Source organism: Chamaea fasciata, unplaced genomic scaffold (assembly GCF_029207755.1).
Source record: "Chamaea fasciata isolate MVZ Bird 193981 ecotype frontalis unplaced genomic scaffold, bChaFas1.0.hap1 SCAF_2, whole genome shotgun sequence".
Taxonomy (NCBI): domain Eukaryota; kingdom Metazoa; phylum Chordata; class Aves; order Passeriformes; family Sylviidae; genus Chamaea; species Chamaea fasciata.
This window is the reverse complement of record NW_027094087.1, coordinates 98,097,532-98,123,900: the sequence shown is the minus strand read 5'-3', so window position 1 is coordinate 98,123,900 and position 26,369 is coordinate 98,097,532. Positions and strand designations below refer to the sequence as shown.

Below are 26,369 nucleotides of genomic sequence, written 5' to 3'. Positions count from 1 at the left end.
TTTGACATAAAGGAGGAAGAGAGGGTTAAATATGTCCATCTTCAAATAAAAAAGACAATTCCTCCTAAGACAATTCAAAATTTCACCTTGAAATTCTTGTTAGGAAATGATAAATTATAATAATTAATTACCGTGATAGAAGTATCTTAGGAGCACATACTACCTGCATGTCTCACATAGTTTTCATCTGTTCATTTGGCCTCCCAAAGCAGATCCTACACAAAACTATCAGCTTTAGACAAGAGCAGAACAGAAGCCTATGAAGAAAAATGCACTGCAGAAGTGATACTCTGCTCGGAATTAAGGAATGGCCACAGTCTTTTACTCCTCCTCTGACACTTGTCCCTTTCCCAAAGAATCACTTTTGACTCGTGATTGGCAGAATTGGCAGAAACAGACCCACACCCTGAATTGCTCAGAAACCACAGAAATTCACCTAGACGTAAAAAAGAAGTGCCAGAAGTGTAAAAAAAAATGCAGAACACAACTTCATCTAGAGAGGGTTACAGAAAGAGAAGTCCTGATTCGCTGATTTCTAAGCACAACAGTGAAAGAAAAAAAGGTAATTGCATACAAACAGGGAAGCAAAAATCTTGCAGCTGCACAGAAGAATCTTTGGGAACATGACTCTGTACAGTGTGTGAAGGACAACACATGTGAGAGCAGATGGGTTATAAAGAACTACAACAAGAATTTCGAAGAAAATGGAAAGCAAAAATACAAGACAAAAGTGAGAGGGAATACTGAGCAAAAGAATCAAAAGTGAATGAGAGTAAAATGGTGAGAAAAGATTAAAGAGTGGAAAAGGCAGAGTAGGAATGTCTGGTCAAGCAACTCAGGTCTGTGGGCACAAATTTTGTGAAAAATTAAAGAAATAGTGAGACAATAGAACATCACTTGTATATATGAAATTTGATTAGAAATGTTTTACAGTAACTCACATCATGTTGCTGAGGAATTTATGTAAGCTAATTGAATTTAGAAGAGATGTACATGTGGTCAAGATTCCCATGTCCTTTGTTACAACTGGTATACTTAAACTGATACAAACTTAACAACACACAAATTAACATGTTTTACATACTAAAAAAAACAGAGCCAGTTGGGGAATAAAGACTAAATTAAGAATGAAGGTAAAAGAGGTTTAACTCTCCATCTTTCTACTTGTTTGGCTAAATAAATGATGACGACACTGAGTGCCTTTAAAAGTGTGTGGAAGAATTCTGATTATTAGATTAGCATTTATTTTATGATCTTGACAGAAATTAATGAAAAATACACTGAAATGAAATATAGTTGATTTTTTTCCTATCCAAATAAACTGATGATCTTGACAGAAATTTATGGAAAAGAAAAAAGATGTATTTAAATGAAATGCAGTATATTCCCTCTGCTCCATTTTTCAGACAGAAGGATTATCAAAGAATTATCTGACAAAATTTTAATCTTACTTCCAAAATGAAGGAAAATTCTCTAGAAGAGCTGCCTTCAATTATAGGAAGAAAAAAAAATCAGAAATGATTCAAGATACTGTCTGTTATAACTTTAGAGCTTCTGTGAAATGCTTTGAAATAGAATGCAAACTCTCATCAGTATTAAAAATTAATTATCTGTCAAGCTACACATCAGCAATTCACACCTCCCAGTTGCTATGCACTACACTGAAATTCAAGCATCAAAATCTTAACTGGGAATGAAAATTAAAACTGGGGGATAAACATTTCTCCTTAAAACATAATAATCAAATAGCAGATAAATTTTACCAAATGAAGACAACCAGAGTAAGTAAATGTTGTGTTACAAATTAACATCAGAATAAAAAGCTGTGCACATTTAACAGAAAAGGGGGATAACAAATACACATGCTATATCATCAAATTAACAACAGGTATTGAATTAATTTAGCCTTTTGTGCTTGTAACTAAGTATTAGATCTGTTTTTTCGATTTACCTTAAGTATTAGAAGTTTGCATGTGTAAAGTCAAAATTAAATGTCTCCCTCAAGTTCATAAACCAGAGTTATACCTTTTGATGCATTTCTTCCTGAAGCTGCTTCTCTACTTCTTTTCTATATTCATTAAGCGTTACTTCTAAAGATTTGTATTTCTGATGCTGAGGATAGGAGTCTGCAAACTGTTCATCAATCAGCTGAAGCTTCTCAGCTACAAAAAAGCAACATATCCATCATAATTTAAAAACACTCGCTGCAGCTACCTCACCAAAGATGGCAGGAACCTCTCTTTCTGCAGGACATTCCTCAGCTTGTCCAAGCAGCACTGTCCCAGAAAGACTTGTGTGGCACAAAAGAGGCAGCACAGAAATGTCTTTTATCTGCTTTACGTATACATATAAACATAACATACCAAGGAGGAGGCACTTGGCTGTTTAGGCACTATTTGTGCTATTACATAGTCATTCATCCTCTTTACCACGGGTGGACAAGGATTTTCTTTTGTATGCAACTTTTAGCTTCTTGAATTCATATATTAGTAACAATATGCATAATATACATTCAAGAACTCCCAATCTACGCTTAACTTGCTCACAGGAAGAGGGCAAGCATTTACAATTCTGTTCTCCAGAGCATATTTCAACACATAACATTTACAGTCCATTTGTCATTGGTCTCAGCTAAATGCTTAAGAAAACACCAAGTCATTCAAAAAAAAAAAAATCCCATCCTGATTTTGCCTTAAGAAAATTGAGAAACTCCATATTCTAGTGACAGACATGACCTTTACTCATTACAACTTGAGGTTGCATTTGAGTAAGTAACAAAGTAACACCATTCAGATAACATATATAAAGCCATACCATATACCAGTATGAAAATACCTGGGGAGACTTGCACAGGTTGCACTTACCAAGAGACTCTCTGTAAGGAGGCACTGAGGTGGTCTGAGTTTCTCTGTTGTGAGTTTCCCTGTTTAGATGATGTTCTGTAAGTCCCATTAAAATTTGCATAAGGAAACCTAGCAAGATCCAATAGATTAGTTAGCTCTGATTTCATACCAAAATGGAATTTGAGCCTGTCATTAACAAAGCAATTTTCAGTGTACAAGAAAACCTATTTGATTTAGAGAAAGAACAAGTATTTAAAAAAAATCAATACTAGTAAACAATTATGGTCTTATTATAAGCATAATCCAGTTCATCTCAGTCAGCAAAAGCTGTCCTTTTGCAACCTTTACTCCCATCCATGACTCTTGACTCCCCAGGTGAGTTGAGAGTGAAGATTATTAGTACTTATCTATCAGGCCTTTAGGCAACAGGGGTTCTTGAAGATCAAGCTCCTTTAGGTTATACAGTATAGCTAGGTTTCATCATGCAGATATAAGAATTATTTCTTAATACAATGGAAAAGTCAATTAAATCTATAACTACTTTTTGAAGTATATTCTGCAAGCTTATACAGTGCTATAAAGACAACCCAAAACCTGAGTTCTCTAAAGTTAGTATGAAAAGCCTCCAAAGAGCATTATATTTAATACCTGATTACAGATTTTTCTCAAATTTCTAATACACAAGTCATTTATTTTGTAAGTGAATGTCAACAGTTAATCCACACCACAAATACGAGCTGGATAATCCTGAAATATAACATTCATCATCCGGCTGTACTGCAAGTTTCAAAATCCAACTAAATCCATATTACTCCATACCAACACACACTCAAGAAATCTAATTTTTTATTGCTCACATCTTAATAAAAATAAAGCTAACACAATTATCCTTGTCTGCATCACATGCAAACCTTTTGTACCTTTATTTTCCTTCCGAGTTCCTGAAGTCTGTAAGAAAGGAAAGAAGTTTTAGCCAGTCTACTTTTCATCACCACTGTAATTTAAGCTTATTTTCAAAATAACTTTACCAGTGATTTGTAAAGACTGGATTTTGGATTGATCCTCATAAATTGAAGAAGATCTTGCATAGTCCACAGCTTTGGGGAAAAGAAAGATCAGTTGGAAAAGGTTAACTAAATTAAAGTATATTCAAGTATGTAAATGGCACTATTCTACAGTTGTAAATGTTTTCCACTTACAAAAGATCTATTTAATCCCTGTAAAATCATTTTCAGAGGCCTGCTGTTCTACATTTACTTATCTTCACTACTTCAGACATAGAGCAGCCAGGATGTAGCTTCATTGTCAGCTGAAGATGTGGAAAGTTTTGTTTTCTCCCCACCCTCAACACGTGCTTGCTACTTTTATTGTCACTTTTCTTGATTTATCATCCAAATTGAATGAGCTCAGTAACCCAAATGATGATTAACTACTCACCAGGTCAAAAAACTAATTCTCAGTTAGGAACAACTTCAATCTATCGTTCTCTTACAGAGAAGGGAAGACAAGGACTGCCCTTTTCAGCCACACTTCGTAGTTAAAACAGCTTGAACTGACCAGGAACCACATTTTCAGGGAATTGAATCGCCAAATAAAGCTTTTATCAGGTTCAGTTCCCAAGTGCTCTGCCACACAGACAGATTGCGGTTGCACCTTTCCAGAACAGCATCATTTGGTTATTGCTAGTTTGAGGTATTCATGAAAATGAAAATGAGGGAATGTTTTGTGAAGGTGATCAGAAGCTGTTTGCATTTTCTATCACAAAAGAAGATTTTTTCAATTGTTAGAATATGGCAACCCCCAGAGAACAAAGCTCCTAGACGTCATGGCATAGGCAAAATACTGAACTTACCTTCTTCTTCTCTAATCCACTTTCTGGAAAGAAAACAGAAAGTGAATACTCATAGCCACATCTCTCTAGATGATCTGCCACCAAACTGTTGGAAGCAGTTGTCAAAAGTGAACTGTCTTCATTTGGAACCATCTGTGGCTGAAGTTCTCCACTCAAAATTGGGTGCATTAGTTCATGGATTAGCTGGTTTCGGAGCTGTGTCTGATACAGACAAAAAAAATTGTATTATCAGTTTACATGTGATTCAATCAGAGTTTTAATTTCTCAAAATTCACAGGGAGCCTCACTTTACTTGTACAACCTACAAACAGAACAGGGCAGACTAATTTTGGCAAAGTCTATAAGTGCACTATGGACACCCTGCCTTTCTTCAAAACCCTCTAATGGGTGAACTCTGACTTACCCTCAAAATGTATCAAACATGGTAATAAAAAGAAGTTCCCAGTCAAGAGCTCACATAAAAACCAATCTTGTACCCTCAGCTTCATTTTCAGATAACTGCTTTCCTGTTTTCCTTCGCTTTGGTTTAAATAAAGCCTTACTGATGTGGTCTCTGTTTCAGATGCTCTTGGAACCCTCACTGGTCCTCTTTTGAGTCTCATATCAAGAAGCCACTTATCCCATCACAAAAGTAGATGGCAAAACACAAAGAATATTTAATGACTTTAATATCAATTATTTAGTAGGGAAGCAAAAGAGTACTAACCAAAGAGACCTACAGGCACTAATAATAATGAAATGGCATTTTTAAAATACATTCACATTCTGTGAGTTACAACAGAGGAAAAAAGTAACCTAAAATCAGAAGATCTCCCTTCTGTAAAAGAAAGAAATAATTATTTTCATTATACAGTTATACAAATTGTTTATACAAATGGTGTACAGGAAAAGATCCTGACACAAACAGTGATTTAAGCTTTCTGCAGCAGGTATGCAACAGCAACACAACCGAATAAAAAGGCAGTGTGTTACCAAAAATTGCGACAAAATAATTACTAAAACTTAACAAAGCCAGATCATCAGACTAGCCTGGTATTTTAGCATGGCCTTCAAGAGAAATTAGGCTGACAACAAAATTCCAGAACTACAGAATATTCTGAGTTGGAAAGGATCACTGAGTTCAACTCTCAAACACAACTGAATAAAACTGATTTCCTTATTAATTTCTGAACCTGTCCAGTTTCAACCAACTTTAATAGAGGTGATGATGTCTCAAAAACAATCAAGAACAGCAACCTCTTATACATCTTGTGGAAAAGTGAAGGTGGAAAGCACAGGGCTAAATCCCTATCCCTAGTACAGAAAAGGAAGGCAGAAATAACTTTCTAAACAAGTAAAACAAAGCAGAAAATTTGACTTAAACAGAGAGCCATCTGATAGAATATTAGTTAAGTCAAACAAGAAATGGTTCGAGCATTGCAAACTTGATATGGAAATCAGTAACGCAGAAACAAGTTGTCTTGAACAGGAACTTCTCAGCTATAGGATTATCAGTGATATTTTTGAAATATTGATCCTGATTTTTTTCCTAACACATCTTCCTGAACAAGCAGACAGGGACAAAACAGCTCAAATAGTTTTAAAAGAGGATTGCAGTATTTTAGAAGCATTATTCAAATAACATGCTTACTTATCACAGGTAATAAACACACCCTGCAACCTGAGAGATCCTTTCCTATTTTATATTGTAATCTATTTTTCTGTCGCCTGCTTGACTTCTTTTTTCAAGCATGGGTATTTTCAAAGACCTAATAAAGGCTTTCAACCTTCCTGAAAAACACTCCGAGGCCAAGGCATAATGAAAAGCCATTCTGTTTAGAGAGAACCTCGCATAAAGGGGGAAAAACCCCAAACACAACACACTCCATCCCCACCCCAAATACTAATTACGCTGTGGCAAAAACAATACTTTGTGGAGAGAACGAGACACTTGTACTCGGCATGGCTTTTAGGGCTCTCTGTGTTGAAGCAGCACAGAGGATCACAGCCAGTACCTGCTGAAAACAAAGCACACCTTAAGTGTGTCCAGTACGCCCCGGCTCTTAAAAGTCTGATACAGCCTTTTCCGGAGTTCCTCTTGGGACAATGTCTCCCTTTCAACCGAAGCCATCCCGACCTATAACACCGAAACAAAAATGGGCATTACTGACTCGCAGCTCGACCCACAGCCAGCGAGAGGCCGAGCGCTCTGGCCGTCCTCGCCTCCCCTCAGCCTGCTCCGGCTTTCCCGGGGCAGCCTCCCGCTACCCACGGGAGACCGCCGGGGCCGAGGAGCGGGGCCGGGCACGGTGGGGCAGGGCAGGATAAGATAAGACAGGGCAGGGCAGGGCAGGGCAGGGCAAGGCTGGTCCGGGCGGCGGCGGCCGCTGAGGCGTCACGGTGGCGCCGGATGGGGCGGGCGCAGCGCGGCGCTTCCGGCGGCCGCGGGCTGGGGCGGACGGGGCGCGGCGCAGGGTAGGCGGCGGGCTCGGGCGGGACCCTGCGGGCCGGGACTCTTCTCCATCCCCTCCTCCTTCTCCCCCTGTGCGGCGGGCCCCGCTGGGGATGTCGGCCTTTCCGGGCACCTCCGGAGCGCCCGGGGATGGAGCCGTGGGATTGTCCCACGGCCGCCGTGTGCCGGGGAGGAGCCGCCCGCCGCCCTTCCCTTCTGCTGCCTGGGAGCGGGGCCCGGGGAGACACGCGAGGAGCGTCCTCGGAGGCGGGTGCAGCGCTCCACGGCCTGGGACCGCCGTGTCCGGGTGACTGGGGGCTCCCGGGGGGTAAATCATCGGTGAGCAGGGCAGGAGTTAGTTTTAGGTACCTAGATTCACTTCCGGGTCCACTTTCCAAGGATATTCTCCGGCTCCCCCAGAATCTGTCAGGTTGGGAGGGAACACAGGCATCTGGCCCAGCCTGCTCAAGCAAGGGTCGTCCTGGAGCACAGGGCACAGGATTGTGTGCAGACAGTTCTGGAATAACTCCAGCCTCTCTGGGGAGTCTCAGTGCTCAGTCACAGGCACAACAAATATTCCTCGAGTCCAGGTGGAACTGCCTGGCCATCAGTTTCTGCCCGTTGTTTCTCATCCTGGAGGCCGGCTGCTCCAAGAAGAGCTCGGGCCCATCCTCTTGATGTGCATACTTAAATGCTTATCTCTCTTTAGCCTCTGGTAAATATGAATGGAAGCACATTGGCTGATTTTTAGGAGCTCTTCTACATGGATTTTTGTAACTCTTTTTTTGGCAAGAGTTTGTAAATAGACTCATCAGCTTTTTTGTCTTTTCCTGTAAGGAGCGTTGTTTTGAAGAATGTCTGGAAGTTTCTACTTCGTGATAGTTGGTCATCATGATAATCCCATATTTGAAATGGAATTTCTGCCTCCTGGAAAAGTAGAGTCGAAGGTGTGTGTTTTCCTTTCTGTGACACTCTGTCATTCTTTTCTAATTTTACAATGTCTTCAAAGCACGACCGGCATGTTTTTAAAAGTAGTGTCTACTGTTTTATGTGGATTTTTTAACAGAAATTTTGTCATAGGGAGTAGAACTCTGGATTTCCCAAATCTCTTAAAAAATCTTTGCCAGGTTATACTAGTTCTTCACAAAACACAGCTTCCTTAAATATTCCCTGCTGTATGTTACAGAATATGTATCTTAGTTTTGCTTTGGTAATTTCTCTTAGTGTGCAACGGTTTTATAATAGCTGTTCATTGTTTAATACCACTTACTTTAAAGACATTTGTATACAGTAATAAAGTAAGAAACATAAATTTGAAAGCTGTATTCAGCCCTTTGTTCTTTATGCTATAAAATACCTCATGTTTAATCATCTTCATTAGTCATACTTGCTTTTAAGTAAGGAAAGCTAAAATTTTATATTGATAAATAAAGAATTTGAAAATGTGAGAAATGTAATACCACTCAATAAGTAGTGTTTCCAGTGGGAAAAGAACAAATCTATCTATCTATAAGTGGCATTACATCACAGAAAAAAATAGACTTCAGTATAAAAGTGCATGGATCTGTGAGTATATGCAAAAATGGAAGTATACGCTGTCACTGATTGGAACTGCATGGCGTCATCTCAGTTTTGAAGTGATGTCCCATAAAAGATCATAAATAAGGCTACTCAGACTAGACTTTGTGTGAGGATGTGTAAAAGGTGATTTGAGGGAAAAACTGAGAGGTGACAGTGACAGTAACAGCATCCTGTTACTATGAGAAACAGTACAAAACTACTTACTTTTCCAGTCTAATAAAAGCTTCCAGTGTGGTTTTGTCCTGTATCTCTTCTTGGCAGATGTCCTCTGGTGTTCTAGATTGTCTACAAAATACAGGGGCCAAACACTGTGATCACTCTCGTGTTTATTATAGGAAGAGATGCAATTTACATCTGCAGGCATATATTTAATACTAGTTGTAGGATGTTTTTCTGCACTAGGTTTTAGAAAAAAGAAGACTCCAAAACCAATAAATCAATCCTGTTTCTAGGCAAACAATGTGAGAAAACCAGAATCTTTAGGTGATTTTATCAGCATACCTGACCTCTGTATCTCTCCTTTCCCCATCTGTCCCCCAGCTTTTATGCATTGTAACCAATGGGTCAATTTCCACCAAATTTCACTGAAATGTTATAGTCCAGAAAATGCTACATTTTATGTATGCTATGTAAATATCACAAAAACAGAAAGAAGAGAAAAAGACATATGAGGGCCTCTATTGTCAAATAAGTTAGGGGTGGGAGTTTGCCCATCAGTAAACAAAAGAATTCATGCTTTAGCTCATTCCTGAGATGTAATACAGGCTTTGCTGATTTTGTTGCTCTCAGGACTGGTTTTGTGATGATCTTTTTATTATGAACTCTTTTCTCCCCTGAAACCAAACATCATGACAACATATGCTAGTTTCATCTAATTACGGGATAACATTGCTATTTATATTTCATACCTTTCACTGAATTACTAATCTGCTGTCTTCTGGAAATGCATTAGGATGATCATCGCCATCTCAACCAATTCATTGCCCATGCTGCTCTAGACCTCGTGGATGAGAACATGTGGCTTTCTAACAACATGTATTTGAAGACTGTGGACAAGTTCAATGAATGGTTTGTTTCTGCTTTTGTCACAGCTGGACATATCCTTCCCTATTCTCTTTCCTTATATTTATATAAGAAAAGCCTTTTCCCAGAAGCAGGCAAGTTAGATAAAGTGAGTTTGGAACAGATTTCTCTGGCTATTCACTATTATTGTTAGAGTCATCAGCTTCAGGAAGAACTATGTTGGGAGGCACAGCAGCTGGGAACAGTTGGAAAGGTAGATTTTTACCTTTGTAGGAGCCAAAATAGCATAATGAAATGTGGTGCTCACATGGAGTAAAGAGGTATGAGAGGCTCCGAGCAAGCTTGTGTGATTGTCTGTTCCCACCCCTTTGACCATGCTGGAGAGGAGAAGTGGCAGTGAACATGCCTGGTGTGAGTCACTCCAGTGGTGACAATGCAGTGCCAAGGCTCCATACTATGGACAGGTAGTCCTAGAACTGTTTGTTGTGAAACAATTGTTCAACGTAGCAAGTAACATTGAATGGTATTTTAACTTTACATGGCACAGGGCAGAGGTGCAAGAGCATCATCCACAGTCAGAATTACATTGTTTTAAAAAGAACAACCTTGGATAGAGAGGTGATTATTTTCATATAGGGGGATGTTAAAATACAAAGGTAATGCTTTCCAAATTTCATTGATTCAATTACTTCTTTAAATGCTTCCTCTTATGAGTTCACTGCTACTTCATGTACAGCTAAACATTTTTGGTATATGTTAAATTAGGTGTAAATGCTCATCTCAGGATAATGTCTCTTTTCTTTGTAAAAGTTTTGTTCTCCTTAATTACTGCACATATGAGATTTATAATGCTTCATGATGTAAGGCAAGAAGATGGAATCAAGAACTTCTTTACTGATGTATATGAGTTGTATATAAAGGTAAGAACTCATTTTTTATGGTCTTGCTGCACTGCTTTTAAGTGTGTTCTGCTCTTCATGCTCAGGCACGGCTGTATTAGCATGTTTTTTTCTGGGGGCCTGTATAAGCACCCCTGCAGTCCACATCAGCCAGAGCTGGTAACGTGTGACACAAAGGCCATATTTTCCATTAAACAGAATAGATTTTTTGAAATTGTTATAAACTGTGCTGTTTTAGACTTCTTCACTTTAGTCCAGTGATTTTTTGTAGAATACGTAAGAGTGGTTGGGGTAGGAAGGGACCTTAAAAACCATCTAGTTACAACTACCCTGCCATGGGCAGGGACACTTTCCACTAGACCACATTGGTCAAAGCCCCAGCCAACCTGGCCTTGAACAACTGCAGCGGTGAGGCGGCAGCAGAGAACTTGTGGGGCAACTTCTTGTGATGCATTTTGTGGTAGTATGGTGTCATTAACAATGATAATGAAAGGACTGTTCTACAGAGCCTGGTAGGTTTGCTCTCAGAACACATAGCCCTGGTTCTCAAATCCTGGTGGGTTCTTCCACTAGATGGGGGTCATGGTAAACAGTCATGGGAAGCATCACCATCTCAGCCTCCCATGGGCACTCAATCCTAATTTCCACCAGTGTGATGTGTTTGTTCTGATGAGCTGGTGCTAGGGGATGACTCTGCACATGTATGGGGAGAATGCAAGGGCCTGGAAAGCAAGGACTGTTTAGGAGGTCTGTGCTCTTAGTGGCACTAAATAGGCTGAAAGCTAGTAGTAGATGTCACCTGAAGTGACATTTTCCACGGCTGGGCATTGTGCTTACTGATGAGTTTTTCTTCTTTCCCCAGTTTGCAATGAATCCATTTTATGAACTCAATACTCCTATTCGATCCACTGCCTTTGAAAGGAAAGTCCAGTTCCTTGGGAAGAAACACCTTTTAAGCTGAATAAATAAATTTCCTGAGTGAGTGCTTTTTCCCTACTTTCCTGATTGTTTGAACTGTACTTCGTCTGGTTAGTTCCCTGCATGTTTTATATTCACCTTCTGAAGACTAACTGATTGGATGCTGAAGCAGCTTTTTCTTTTGCCGATATAGATCAGAACAGCCAAGCTTCTCTGGTTAAAAATGTGTATCTCAAGAAGTTTCCTTTTACGTGGTATGAAAACAAAGTTTTAAACTGTCAGAGGCTGCTGAGGTACAAAAGAAGAAACTGAGACATTATGTGTTAATGCATATGCAAAGTGTAAGCCTCTGACACAGGGTGGGAGGAAATGAGACCTAAATGCAAAAGCTGTCACCAGTCATCTGGTTTAATATGAGCAAAAGGGAATTCTTGACTGTTTGGCCTAAGTGCTTAATTTTATTATAAACTTTCCTATTTGTATTCCTTCAGTAGAGAACTCACTCTGCAGACTAACCAGACTAACATTACACTTTGTGGTAGTAAATCAAGCCTCTATTTATTAATGTGTAATTGTATGTATATAAAGTGCTCAATAAAAAATGGATAGATCAGAAAAGCTGTCTCCAGTACTTCAAGAGGAAAACCCTTTAAGTTTAGAAGTGTGTAATTTCAATTTTTCTATGTATTTAGTGCAACACACATTTAGCTGCATTGTTTCATCAGTGAATAAAGTAGACCAGAACAGCCAGACCTGTCCTGACGTTAATTCTAATTCACACATGAAAAAACCCCAAACTAAATTTACATGTTTAAACCCATGTTTTTTTCCCATTACTTCTGCAAGTGCTGAAACGTTCTTTTTTTAAAAAAAATTAGAGGAGGATCTTTGAACCATGAAACTGTATTTGCTGAGGTTTCAGAAAGGCATCATTTGGCCTGTCTGGTTCCTATTCCATTGTAAATGTTTTAGGAACCATTTTGCAGAACTTATCATCATTCCAAACCAGTAATTTTTAAATAGATCATTTGGCATGTATGTATCTCATACTTTGCCTGTGTTTACAGTCTTAAGTATTCTGTTCCTTTTTGCAGCAAATCTGTATGAGTTATCTTCTTGTACTTTTTTTTTAAATGCCTGAGAAGTAATTTCCAAAGGAAGTGGCATGCTGTTCTAAGAAGTATTTTGCATAGTCTGTACAATTAAGGGGACCACATGTGTATGTGCCATAAATGTATAGTCAGTCATTATTTCCGCACTTACTGCTAAGCTGTCACTGTAAAATGTTCCATGAGAAAAAAGAACATGAAAAAAAGTTTGCAGTATTTACCTTAAATAAAACATGGAATGATGTAGTATGGATGCCTGTTGAGTGTACTTGAAGTGATTTAGAAGAAAACCAGGTAACCACAGTAACTGGTGGGGTGACCAGTGAAGATGGGAATCCTTGTCTTTGAATGTTATTGTATACAAACTGCATTGTACAGCACTTTGATAATGTCATGGAATTTTATATAAATCAATTTTTTTTTCCTGTATACATGGAAATAACAGAAACACACTTGAGGTAAAGCATTCTTGATCATGAGATAAGGAGCCACTGAGCTGCAGTAATTTTCTGCCTCCTCCCCGTAGCACAATGGCTGGAAAAATACTAACAGTTAAGATTCACTGAGGAAATACTTAAATAATCATATACTTAGCAGAAAGAAAAGGCTCGGCCAATATGAAGGATTAGTGCTAACAGTTTCTACCACTTTAGAAGCTACATTTTTTATAATTGCATTTGCTGCTGCAATAGGACATTAAGTAAAATGAAAGCATTTTCTCTCTTGCCTGATTTCTGTAGGCAGTTAGCCAAATGGGGCCTGTTCTTATGCCTCCCCTATATCTTTCCCTCTTTCCTCTGAATATAGGAATCGTAGACGGGAAATGCAGACTCAGGTCCACCTAGGCTTTATGTTACTGGCCAGGAATGGAAGAATTATGTCCTAACTCATCACCTTTGTCATAGTTTGTGGTTCAGGAGCATTGTCTTGTGACAGAACTCTGAAGGCCTTGGCGAGGCAGCTCCAAGTTCTCCGTACATGGACAAACACTTGTTTATGCTTTAGTTTGTGACTCTTCACAGTAAGCTGAAAGACCACTAGCTGAAGTGATGGGTGAAAATTACCTTGTCAACTGAAGTCACAAATCTGCTCTAGGTCTGAAGGCTGTACTTCCAGCATGCTTCAGTAACAGTTTCTCAGTGAAGAAACACCTCCTTTGCAAGGATTATGTTCCTAACCTCAGGGCTTAAGAATTCAAAACAAAGTCTGTTGCAGTATGAGAAAACAGAAATAATCTGCATTATGCAGTAAAGGCAATAAGAAGTTTGAGTTAAAGGAACTAGAATTACCCTCAGTCATTCAAAAATCAAGCGTAAGGAGATGAGAACATTAGCACAAGCTAATGTGAATCAACCTTAGTAAATCTGGGGTGGAAATGCAACTCAGTCTCCACTTTCTACAACGTTCTATTACTGTTTAGGTAACCTGTCAGGTGACATAAAGATCCATTTGAGGTATGGAGCAGCTGTTAAAGCAGCTTACATAAGCATTGATACAGTTTGCTATGCTGTTCCTTCCCATTCTGCCCTGTAACAAGCACAGCTTTCAGCAGTCCCACCAACCTGCCACAACAATAGTTTTTTCTCCTCATTTTAAAGGACACCTGGAACTTTGCATACATGTTATACAGTATACTCTCTCACTCTACAGCGCTCCAAATACTGCTAACAGGACCCTGTAATATTTGAAGTGTTAGCTTTTGAAGCAAATCAGTGAAGTGAAACATAAGCCACAAATGCCTACCTTACATCCATATGGAATGATACCTAGCTTTACAAAGTACAGAAATTAATGTGTTATTAAGCATTATGCTTTTATACCTGTCACCTATAACTGCTTGTCAGAAGGTTTTTGATTCTGTAAGCACTCAGTAGTTTCTCCCTGAGACCAATTCCTGACCTAAACCTAATTCCTATACTGTCTTATTTACTACAGCATGTACACGCCTTTTTATCTTTACTGGCCACCTTTGTGATTAGTGTACAGTTGTGGTACAGCAGCTCCCAGGGCATGAGTAATAAATACACTTCTATGGGATTATGTTTTAACTTTATTAAACCTGCTTCTCAGATGGAAGCTTGGTAACCATGATGTTAAATGGAAAGGGAACAGATGGGAAAACAGAGATGCCTGGGCACAAGAAAGACCACAGTGGTTCTCATCTTTCATTTTTTCCTTTTAGCCATCTTACTTGAATGGTATCTATAGTACTGTAGTCACAGTATCTTCAGTTCCTGTTTTGTTTGAACCTTAATCTCTGCTAAAATGAATGTTAAAGGAAGCTTTAAGTAATAAGGTAGTTTTTTACAACAATTTCATGTCACTAGCTTAGTAGCCCATACCACAAGCAATCTTCATTTCTAAAGATTCTGCTCTCTCATCCTGAGATTAAGAAGGATTTAGCTAAGATTTTTTTCACAGATCTTTTCATTCATTGACTAGAAATTAAACATATGTAGCAGTTCAGCCTATATGTAACTGCTCAGGGATTGAAATTTAAAACACAGTTCTGTTGGTGCAGATGCAGGACTGCAAGAATGAATCAGAATTAGGAATACACTAAAGACAAAATATGGCACTTTTAAGCAGTAATAGCAGATCTGCAGAGTAAAGATGTTCTGGACAGGTTCAAGCAAGAATAAAATACATTCAGAAAAGTGTACTAAAAGCAACAAGGAGAGATTGTTTTTGCAAGCTTTACTTCCAAATAATTACACCTGGTACAGATTGATCAGATATTTTCAAGGTAAAATGCCTGCTGGTAATGTTGTCTCAAGAAAGGCTTTTCCATTGAAACAAAAAATTGCTGTACAGAAAGCAGTTGTTTAATGAATAACTTGGCCTGTCCTGCAGCCTCAGACTTCCTTTCTCAGACCACATGTGTATGTGTACCAATTAGCAGTCAGATTACAGATGGAAGCAACAGTGCACTAGCAATTTTGCTATTGCAAGGACAGCGATCACTCTGAGAGCCAACATTGAACAATTTCTCATACAAGTATCCTACCACTTAAATTGCACCTGAAAGCCTCAAAAACACCTGAAGTTTTGTCTGCCTGACTGCAAAAAAGACTGTCCAATAAATACGGAATTTGCTCCTGTTGATCATTATGAAATTAATTCAGTAATATAAAAGACATTATCTCTTAAATGTACAAGTCCATATTCTAAAATAGCAATTTTAATAAGGATGTTATTAAATCAGCTCAAATTCAGCTCAAACACTATTTATAGTTATATACCTGTATTAGGGCTGAAAGCTGTCAGAATCTACTGTAAGTCAAGGGCTTCCTGAGTTCTCTACATATTGCCAATCCTTAATATCACAGTGCAGATATTACTGGTAAACACATTCATAGCTCAGGTTAACATGAACAACAAGTTTGGAACTTCTAAGGCTGTACACAAGGAGTTTTCCTAAAAAACTGTCACAATGTGGATCCTTTCAAGGGCTCTTAAAGCTGACTGAATAAAGAATTTATTTTTCCAAAAAATGGTTATACTTCAGTTACTCAGATTTTTCACCTTATTGATCAGAAACATGCTAAATGGACTTAAGGCAAAGAGACACAATTTTAAAAATGATCAGTATTCTGCATTAAACCGCTGGAAAAATTAGTGCAGCATCAGAATAGTAGATGGGAAGAAATGGACATGGAATACATAGGAAACTTATTTCCTATTTAAAAACCTACACAAATTACAGCAACATTAGGCCTTTAGAAGACCTGGACATAATTTATATTAACTTATAATAACCACATTAGAGATGAAGTACCACTCACAGCAAAAGGAATGTAGTGAGACTGAAGTTTAATACTTAGCATTGTTAAGAAACTTGACATCTAATGAAACAAAAGTGGAATGCCGATTTCATAAAAATATACACATATAAAAGTATCTTTGCGCCTGAATTCCAGAACAGCTTCTCCAAAGTAGTGCTTCTAGAACTTTCAAGTTTTAATTATATTCCAAGTATTTATCATTTGAATAAAGTTGGCAAATTACATTCTTTTACTTGTTGTCTTCCTAAACAGAAAGCATCACTAATTCAATAATGGGTCACTCATGAATAGAGATTTTTCATTTTCTCCCCCATGAAAGCAGCAGAATATTACGATATTAATGTTAGAATGAAACCGATTTGTTATTCTATCTACTACACCTTCCCCATTCTTGTACAGAGCAAGCTAGTCAACAGTGATTTGGCAAAAAGAGAAATTTAAGTCAACAACAAGACGAACTGGGTTTTGGTTTCCGATGGAGGTTTACTGTATCTGTTTGAATAAAGTGATCTGATCTATCTTCAGAGGCCAGAACTCTTCTAACAGCTTCTTCAAAGGCTGCTGCAACATTAGTGGCATCTTTTGCACTGGTTTCAAAATAGGGATGGTTGCCATTATTCCTGCACCAGTCTTGGGCTTCTTCTGTAGATACCTGCCGTTCATCAATATCAACTTTGTTACCCAGTATCACAAATGGAAAACTTTCAGGCTCCTTGACATCTGCATAATAAATGAATTCTTTCTTCCAGTTGCTTAAGTTTTGGAAGCTTTGAGAGTCATCCACGCTGAAGGTTAGCAGGCAACAGTCAGAACCTCTATAGAAAGGAGTCCGCAAGCTCCTAAACCGTTCCTGACCTGCTGTGTCCCATATCTGCATTGTAACAAAATGTCCATCGACTTCCAACTCTTTATTTAAGAATTCCACACCTATTGTATGAAACAGCTGTGCATCAAACTTGTTGGTGACGTATCTGTTCATAAGGGAACTCTTCCCAACTCCACCATCTCCCAGCAGTATTACTTTGAGGAGTGATGATTTTGCTGCCATTGTTACAGGAAAAGATCCTCCTGGCTTCCTAGACCTGTAAAGATTAAGGAAGTCATTAAAAAGGAAAATAGTTGTGAGCAGCTAATATTCCACACATAAACTTCTAGAATGTGTTTTAATTCCACCAACATGAAGTTTCATGTACAAAAATAGGACTCCACTAAACAGGTGAACTGTAGATACACTCCAGTAAGAATACCCATTCAAGAATACCAAATTTAAGAGGTGTCTCTTCCACAGACTGCAGTCTGCATCTAAGCAGTATGCTGCATAAATTATCGGTCTGTCACTTAAAACTCTTTAAAACCCCCAAACCCTTCAAACCACCCCCTCTTTGTGCTGAAGAAGTATCACATCACATTCAACGAGTGCTACAATTCATCTACGTTCACTGGAAAAGGTTCATGGAAGAAAGCGGAGCAAGAGAATATTACAGACCGTGTGCCTCAAAATAGTCACTTCAGTGCTGTGTTTTATTACCAAAGTTATTTTTTAAACCAATGCACTAGGAACACAGTTCTCTATGGAACAAATACAAATGCTGTTATTTTATTTAGATGAGCATTCAATAGTTTATAGTTCACTCCTTGCAGAACAGCACCGATGAATGGAATACTATTAAAACTACCACAAAAGAAACTTTTCTGTTGCTACTTCAATGATTCTCAAAATGTCACATACCAAGCCCAAGCCTACAATGACAGTTCAGTTAGGAAGTGTCAACTTCCCATAGTAAAACTGTCAAAAATTCTGGAAGTGCTAGTGAATAGTGTGGCTGCCAGCATGGGGATGGCAAATTAGTGACACGAAAGAAAACTTTTTAAAACTGTCAGACTTAAAAATAAATAAATAAATAAAAACTCCTTTACCACTAAAGTAGTTTGCTCATTAGTGCTTTGTACCCAACCTTTGCCCTCACAACTGTAGTGTCATCTAATAATGAAAAATGGTGTTTTAATTGCTTGGGGGTAAAGTTTCATTGTGAAACTGAAGTTCCTGTATGAGGAGAACTGTGTTCCTAAACCTGCCTGATAGTTTGGGCTTCAGCCCAAACAGGCTTCTCTGAAAATAGCATCTATTTAAAATGGAAATGGGTCATAAACTGCCTAGTCCCTCTCTTTCTTTGAAGGAAGGAATGTGGTCTTTCTAGTTGTAATTAGCATTACTGGCATATACATCACCCACAGTGTGGCTGTAGAATTAGTACCTGATACAAGCTGGCGTGAGAGTCATATGACTCTGTGCTGCCTTACAACCAAGGCCTACAGTAGGAGCAAGAAATTTCAGGAATTTTTTTTATCAGTGACTCTCCATCTTTGAATATTTATTTGCTAGACACAATCCACAGTAAGACAGAAGGAGTAGTCTGAAGCCTCAACACTAAAAAAGGTCAAAACACAAGGAACTGATTGCTTCCATTAAAAATTTGTTCAGAGCAAGTAATTTAATTCATTCATACTGCATAATTAACAACATTTATAAAACCATAATTCTGTACATGTTTGTGTGATATCAAAACTGTTTAGAATCTACAAGAAGATGGTTCCTTTACCCTTCAGAGAGCTGTGAGATAAAGGCTATGGCTCAGGTTATGAACACATACATTGTAGTGCATGTGAAAAGCCTTATTAGTGTCACTGGACTACTTGCATAAGAGTTGCAGGTTTACGCTTAACTCTTGAAAACGATCCAGTGTATTTATTTATGTCTCCACTTTCTACATCAATAGACAGGAGCTGCTTCTTAATAAATAATGCTTTCACAGGAACAGAGGGTACTGAATGTTCTCCCTACCAGCACAGGGAACAAGTTACAATTTATTTTTCCAATCCTGCAGAAATCAGAAGTTCCCTGAAGGACACAATGTGCATAAAAAACTGGCTTAAGTAGTTCTGACTGGTACTATGCACTCGTTTCTTTAGCATCTGTATTTTTATCAATGGCAGTTATTATCATGAAATAGTCCACAAGGCCACATTTTAAACAAAGTACACATAAGGAAAGTGTTAACAGTATCTACTACTTTGCGCATTTAGAACCTGCAAAGTTAATTTGCACAATTTCAACTATGTAGGCCATTCCAGTGAGGAATGATGACCATAAAATTAGTTTTACTGGGCAGACAATTACAGACCAACCACAAACTATTAGAAGTGGACTAAATTGGTCCTTTCACACAAAAGCTACAGAGAGTCTTCTGTGATGTTGCAAGCAGTGTTCCATTTCAGGACATTCAGTTTCCACGGCTATCATGCTAGGCTAGAATTAAGATTTTGTAAAGTTTTTAATCCAAAATAATGGAATATACGTTCAGTCATTTTAATCTGTGCTGACAAGCTGTATCTGAAGCACCAAAGAAGCATGTTTAAAAGTATTAACAAGTGTTTTTGTTTGAAAGTAGCAAAGACTTTATATATTTACAATTTTATTACTATATAAGGGACTCATCTGCAATTGCACTGGTAACATGTTTTTGGGGTATCTGCTGAACCAGTGGTATTTTTCAGAACAGTAGACTGCTGCAGTTTTTTTCTGATTACGCACCTTTAAATAAGATTTTTAAAGAGCTCAATTTTTGTAATTGTTTTTTCTAATGTTATGAAACCTTAACACTCCAACAAATAAAATAATGATAAAATACTTAAGACACTACAAGAATTAAAGTTGTTTCTCCCATTATACAATTTATCTGTATAATGTGCATTTTGACAATGTTTTTGGAAGGGATGGTGAACATATAATATGATGTTTCTGAAGATTTGCTATCTTAATGTTTCAGTTTAAATCATCACTCATCATCTGAAAACAAAACAAAAGCTTAATTCCTAATGTGCATCTGATTGTTTTACCCAGCATCAGGAATTACAAGACAGTATAGAATTACATGTAACTGTTTGCTCCAATTATTTCTTAGTGAGTCACACAATTAGTTAACGTAGAAGTAATCTCAACCTAATAGACAAAGAGCCTGTAACAGGAATAATTTTCCCTCATGCTCTTCAATAATTTCAATATTCAAAGAAAGTCAGAGAAAATAAATAAAAAGCAGCCCCAGTCTGGTTCATTTTGATAACCATTTCTGAATTGCTTCCTCTCACTTAGAAGGATTACCGAGCTTAAATCACTGAGTTCAATAGTCCTGTTAAAAGCAGGGAATGTTTTCTACTAAATGTAATTTATAACATGATCATATACCTGAACACAAAAAAGTAAATTAACTGTGGCCTTTCAGGATGTCCCTTTTAAACAGTAAAATGAATTGCAAGTCAAATATTTCCACTATCAGTCCAAATATCTGCTGTCACAACGAAAGACAAAAAGCTAAGCAACCTCAGAAGAAGTCAGTTTGCATTACAAAATCCAGTCCTGCAAAGCTTAGTGAAATATCACTGCTTTGTCCAGTCTGTCTAGACTGTCTTACTTCCACACATCAGCTTAATATCTGTCTTTATTTTGAGTGCAAATACCTCTCTTGCTTAGGTTCTGAGGCAGCACTCAAAGAAAAGCAAGATGCTTGGTCTAGAAAACCATAGCAGCAACATGTAAACTCAAGTTTAGGAATTTGTCCTTTTCACTGTAAAAGTAAGTTCATAGATTAAGGAGAACCTGCTCACACCAGTGTACTGAGGGCTGAAGACAAACACTGAACTCAAGTTCTGTGGAAGAACAATGCTAGCCAACACAGTAACTGCATTGTATCTGTAATGTCAGCAAGCTGCAAACCCCACATAAACTGTTAAGCAAACCAAGGCAATTGGACCCATTTACAGTTTCATTTTTCCCACACTGGTACCAGCCACTGCAGCCCACCATTAAAAACCCAATCAAAAATAGACACATAGCAACTGAAATCTCACCTCCCTTTTTCTTTTTTAATAGGGCACCAAAACCTGGATCTATTGTAATACCACCACTGAACTACCCAGCATCTTTGAAGAAACAGATGTAAGGGGCACTTCTAATTTCCAGACAATTACTTCTCTACTTGTATTTAGTTTCTAACTTGGAAACAGGCAAGAAAATTTGTTTCAGTTATCATGGTCATTCAGTGGTCACTGATGAACCAACTGCTCTACAAAACCAAGACTAAACCTAAAGGTTCTCTTGAGGGTATGTAGCACACTGTCCTTTAACTGAAGCTGCTGAATGTAAAACCAACTCAGCTTTGTTCCCAACAGTAAGTAATCAAGTTTACTTACAATCTAATGTGCTATCAGCCAAGATTTATTGAGAAAAGGGGTCATCTTTGATTTAAGAAAAAATACTAAAGTTATGGACAAGCAGAATTAGCAGCTCTACAAGCGTAACACTGACCACGTTTCACAACTTCCTACCTTCAAATTTACACACATAAGCACATCCATTTCAGTTTTGAAGCTTATTCACAATTTTATTTACTAAGCCACCATATTTTGTTAAGCCACTGGAATCAGATTAGAAGTTTAAAAAGGCACAACACTGCAAGTATTTTGACTGAAAAAAACACTTGCCTTTGAACAGAAATGTAAACTCTCTCCCTCATTAGTAGTTGGGTTTTTTTTTCACACAAACAAAGCATTTGACAACAATGTCAGGCTAACATAGAAAACGTAGTTTCTTAGTTACAGCAGCCCATCAAAGAACGACATTAATTGCTTCTCTGTGAAATGTCTGAAAAGAAGTCCCAAGAACTATGAGAGTTGCAGCAGAAAGGGCACAATCCAAAACTACACAGTATTCAAAACTTACTGTTTGTGGAGGTTTTACATTTCTCAGCCCTCAATCACTACAGTGGTTAAACTTGTTGCCTATAGCAGCTCTGCAAGTTTCCAAAAATCTGAAAAGAAAGGACAGAAGCACATTTTCACACTTTTCTCCCCTTAGCCAATCCTAGTTCTTCTATTTGGGAGGTAGTGGTTTATACCCTGGTCAATTAAGTGGCACAAAAATGCTTTTTAAGTGCATCAGAGGCCACAAGCATGCTTGACCTGAAAAACTTTTTTTCTCAATTCAACGGAAAACAATTAGATTTGAAGTCAAGATGCTACAGGCTTTGTACTTTTGAACGTGTTACAAGCAGAGACATTATTCAGCCTCCAAACTGACCCTCCCCTCCCTCCCTCCATGGGGCATTGACGTGAGAGCTGTGGATCAGGAACACCTCTTTACTGACAGTCACTTGTCAGCTGCCTGGAAGCCCTTCAGTCACACAGCTCGACCCACCAAGGTCCTAATCTCCTTGCAAGTCTTACTTCCTGAATCTGTGATTTCACCACTGCACTATGAAGATAACCTGTCAGCAAATTATTAAACATCTACCCAAAAGAAAACACAGACTATCTAAAACTGCCTCTAGTTGTAAGCAGCCCAGACAGGCTTGATTTAACACTAGAATACCACTAGAATTTACTTGTAATTTCTTATATGAACCCAACCCAAAATGAACTGTTATTCAGCTGATGCCATTCTTTTTACAACCAAAAAAAGTTGTATTTGGGGGTTTCTTTGTAAGGTTGCTTTTGACTCCTTTGAAGCTCAGAATTCTAGTTCAAACAGTGGCCTGGCATGACTCAGGACTATGAAAGAACCAGTGTCCAAGGGAAGGAATCCTGAAGTTCACATAACCCTTGGATCATTAAATCATTCCAGTACCTACTGTCAGATTCACTTCATTAATTCTAACTTCTAGCTAGACACAAAGTCAGTCAGCAAAATTTGTCAGGAGAAATACCTACATTTATATTTCTGCCAGTTTAATCTTGCATAAGCCTAACCTTCACCTCCAACCTCATTCCCCAAATTCAAGCAGAACGAGCAAACTTCAGATTCAGATTTAATCAGAGTTGACATTTCTCAGCAGTTCACAGTTAAACATCTTCCAACTTAAATATTCTATTACTTTCAGCCAAGTTCAAAACACTCTTCAGTGCTGCTGCTCCTGGTCCAACATTGCTAACAATGCCTGAGCTATTTGACATTCTCCTTGCAAGCTACTTCTCTATTACTGCTTCCACTCTTTCAATCACTTATCCAGCAATTATTTATACCCAAATGTGCTCATCTTCCTCCCTTGCATTAGTTTCCCTTTTCCTTCAGGGAATTTTAGTAATAGCAGCCTCTATTGGTACAAGGCTACCTTGTACATTCATATTCTTCCCAGTATAACTCCTGTGACGAAAGCCCATCCCTAAGGCATTAAGTGGGTTACACTGTACCAGGCCAACACACTTGTCTGCTCTGCTGAGAATGAAAACAAAACACAGAGGAGAATGAACACTATTTAAAAAAAAACAACAACAACAACAAAAAAACAACAAACCCTAAGGACTTTTTACAAGCCTTTTTGCTGAGAAGTTTTTTATTCATTGTGAAACGTTTATGTAAAATTCCAACACTAAGGAGCTGGAAGATCTGTTTCTCAGAATTTACCACCATATTGACACAAAATAAAACAAATCTTGAAAACTAAGAATCTTATTTGACCCTCTGCAACACATATTTTCAATTTAAGGAAAGGGAAGATGTTTAAACACTCAAAAGCAAAACAAGGACGGCAAGAGCAGGGGGCTTTTTGTTGTTGTTTGTTTGTTTGAATACACACTTTCTTTTTAATTTTATGGAAGAGCCTTTACTAAAATTAAGACAGCAAATTCAGCTCCATACAACCTGAATGAAGACAGAGAAAAGTAACAGTTCATTATAAATTTAACGTTGGTACAAAACGTAGATATAGCTGTACCATCCCTTGGTTTAGTTTCTCTGAAAATAAAAGTGAAAAACAGGTTTTGGATTTATTTTGGGTATGTCTGCTTTCCCTCCAGTCTGCCATTACAGCTTGTTACCTCTGAAACTACTAAAAGTCATGGAAAAACACTTTGAAAAACCCCCCCCCAAAAAAACCCAGTCACACACAGCCACCCTTGCTCTAAAAAAAGCAAGCACTGACAACTTCAGTGTTGCACAAGCCTTTAAAAGTAAAGACAAATAAAACCCACATGCTTATTTAGGGTAGCTGTAAATTATTGTGGACAAGAAGGAAAACAACATGGAAGGATGGGAGGCTGCATGACAGTTATCTGCAGACAAGCATTTCAATTCCTGAACAAAAACTTAGCCAAGAAGTTCCCTATTGACTGTCCCACCCAAGTTAATAAAACTTAAATGCTTGCTGTAAAGGCCACTAATGGAGGTTCTTGAAACTGATTTTCTTGCACTATTCTGTTATCCACTCAATTGTTTTGCCCAAGTTATACGTAACACGTATTTACTTACACTAAGAGCAGCCCATTAACCACCCAGACGTAAGCGACTCCCAGTCCTGGCCCATCCCTATCCCGGCCCACACCTGAGTCCGCAGAGCCACCTGCCGCCGCCGGGAACTCCCCGGCCCTGCCGACGGGCTCAGCCGAGTCACTGCTCCAGGAAAGACGAACTGAAACCCAAGGGCGCGCTGAGCAGGCGCCCCTCTCCTGCACAGAACCCACTGGGTTGGAAAAAACCTCTGAGATCACCGAGACCAACCCAGGGCCGAACACTAGCCCACGGCACCCAGTGCTACGTCCAGTCGTTCCGTAAACACCTCCAGGCACGGTGACTCCACCACCTCCCGGGCAGCCCGTTCCAGGCGCACAGCAACGAGGAAAAGGAGCTTTAATATTTCTTCCGCCCCCAGTCTGACTCGTGTTGAGGACACAGGTACGAAGCCGAGTTTCGCCCTGACAGACCAGGGATCTCTCCCAGACGTGAGGAAGAAGCGCTGCGAGGTCGACGACCTGCAACGCGCCGGCTGGAGCAGCTTCCCAAAGGAGCCACCGCCTGCCCGGAGTCACGGGATCCCGGGTCACGCCACATTCCCCGCCACCCGCACCGGCTCTGCGGAGCGTCCGGGGCCCTCTCCCCCCGCGGGCCCGGCCGAGGCTGCCCTCCCGCTCCCCGGAGGCTTCGCCAGGGAACACCGGGGAGCGCGCCTGGGATACCGGACGGCGGCGGGGAAGCGAGCGGGGAACGCGGCAACGACGGAAAGGAAAATAACGCAACCTGACTCGCCTTCAGACCGCGGGAAGGGAACTGCCGCCGCTCCCGGGCGCGCTGGGGAGGCCGATCCCTGCCCGCGGGAAGGGGCTGTGAGCGCTCCTGCCGCCAGTGCCGGTCCCGGGCTGCGCCACCGCCACCGGGCCCTGCGGAAGGAACGAACATGGCGGACGGGCCGGGGGGCGGGATCGGGAACCACGTGGCACAGGCCCCGCCCACCGGGCAGAGGCCACGCCCCCACGGGAACGGGGGGAGCTGCTGAGCCCGGACCGGCGGGAAGGCGCGGGAAGAGCGGGAACAAGGCGATCGTGCCCACAGCCAGACCAGGGGTGGGAAGGCCCATCGAGGGCAATCTCTCATCTGTTATTATCGTGCGCCTTCTGACAGCGTTCCACTGGAAAAGATAACACTTTCCACTTGTTCTAGAATGCCCTGCATTATTATGCCCGAAAATGCCTTTACAAAGTATTTGCCGGTCAGAGTTATTTATTAAAGAAGTAGTCTCATTGTGCTTCACACTAAGGTCCCCAGGTATGCAAACGCACAATTGTAAAGCAGCTTCGCTTTGCAAGTAGAAACATTTAAAACTGTGCTTGTGTCAATGAAGGAATTCATCGAAATACAAAGCACGTTATTCTTAAAAAGTAGCCAGACACTTCTTTTTTCATGTAATAATTCAGAATAACATCAATTTGACTGTTTAAACAAGATCACAGGGGGGAAAAGCTAAAGGAGAGGGATAAGAGCCTTTTCTGTGCTCTTACAAACTTCCCCACGAGAGTAAAGTATAATTAAAATGAAAAAAAAAACCAAAAAAAACCAAGAAATTAAAGAGGTTCCCACACAATGAGGAGGAATAGGTGATGACAG

At 39.4% G+C, this 26,369-nt stretch overlaps 3 protein-coding genes across 8 annotated transcripts in view; 1 reads left to right on the top strand and 2 right to left on the bottom strand.

The window, feature by feature from the left end:
- OFD1 (OFD1 centriole and centriolar satellite protein) overlaps window positions 1-7,030 on the bottom strand; it is a 29,755-nt gene extending 22,725 nt beyond the window's left edge. The window contains exons 1-7 of the mRNA XM_066176832.1: window positions 6,947-7,030; window positions 6,710-6,811; window positions 4,696-4,896; window positions 3,872-3,940; window positions 3,764-3,791; window positions 2,865-2,972; window positions 2,026-2,162 (exon numbers count right to left, since the gene is read on the bottom strand). Coding sequence (XP_066032929.1) covers window positions 2,026-2,162; window positions 2,865-2,972; window positions 3,764-3,791; window positions 3,872-3,940; window positions 4,696-4,896; window positions 6,710-6,805 — 639 coding nt within the window. The 5' untranslated portion in view covers window positions 6,806-6,811; window positions 6,947-7,030. The remainder of the gene's footprint in view (window positions 1-2,025; window positions 2,163-2,864; window positions 2,973-3,763; window positions 3,792-3,871; window positions 3,941-4,695; window positions 4,897-6,709; window positions 6,812-6,946) is intronic.
- Window positions 7,031-7,044: 14 nt separating this feature from the next.
- Window positions 7,045-21,492, top strand: TRAPPC2 (trafficking protein particle complex subunit 2). 3 transcript variants are annotated; one of them, XM_066176847.1, is made up of 6 exons: window positions 7,045-7,149; window positions 7,964-8,073; window positions 9,660-9,808; window positions 10,569-10,650; window positions 11,492-11,607; window positions 21,369-21,492. In XM_066176847.1, the coding sequence occupies exons 2-5, from the start codon at window positions 7,981-7,983 to the stop codon at window positions 11,588-11,590; spliced, it is 423 nt and encodes a 140-aa protein (XP_066032944.1). In that variant the 5' UTR covers window positions 7,045-7,149; window positions 7,964-7,980; the 3' UTR covers window positions 11,591-11,607; window positions 21,369-21,492. The 3 variants fall into 3 exon arrangements, with proteins under 3 accessions (XP_066032944.1, XP_066032943.1, XP_066032942.1); XM_066176846.1 differs by lacking the exon at window positions 21,369-21,492 and adding an exon at window positions 11,741-12,909; XM_066176845.1 differs by lacking the exon at window positions 21,369-21,492 and having other exon boundaries at window positions 7,046-7,149; window positions 11,492-12,909.
- RAB9A (RAB9A, member RAS oncogene family) lies at window positions 15,339-25,602 on the bottom strand. 4 transcript variants are annotated; one of them, XM_066176842.1, is made up of 3 exons: window positions 25,515-25,596; window positions 22,218-22,305; window positions 15,339-17,523 (listed from the first exon to the last, which is right to left on the bottom strand). In XM_066176842.1, exon 3 carries the CDS (start codon window positions 17,487-17,489, stop codon window positions 16,884-16,886), a length of 606 nt encoding a protein of 201 aa, XP_066032939.1. In that variant the 5' UTR covers window positions 17,490-17,523; window positions 22,218-22,305; window positions 25,515-25,596; the 3' UTR covers window positions 15,339-16,883. The 4 variants fall into 4 exon arrangements, with proteins under 4 accessions (XP_066032939.1, XP_066032938.1, XP_066032941.1 ...); XM_066176841.1 differs by having other exon boundaries at window positions 25,506-25,594; XM_066176844.1 differs by lacking the exon at window positions 22,218-22,305 and having other exon boundaries at window positions 25,515-25,602.
- Window positions 25,603-26,369: the final 767 nt, after the last annotated feature.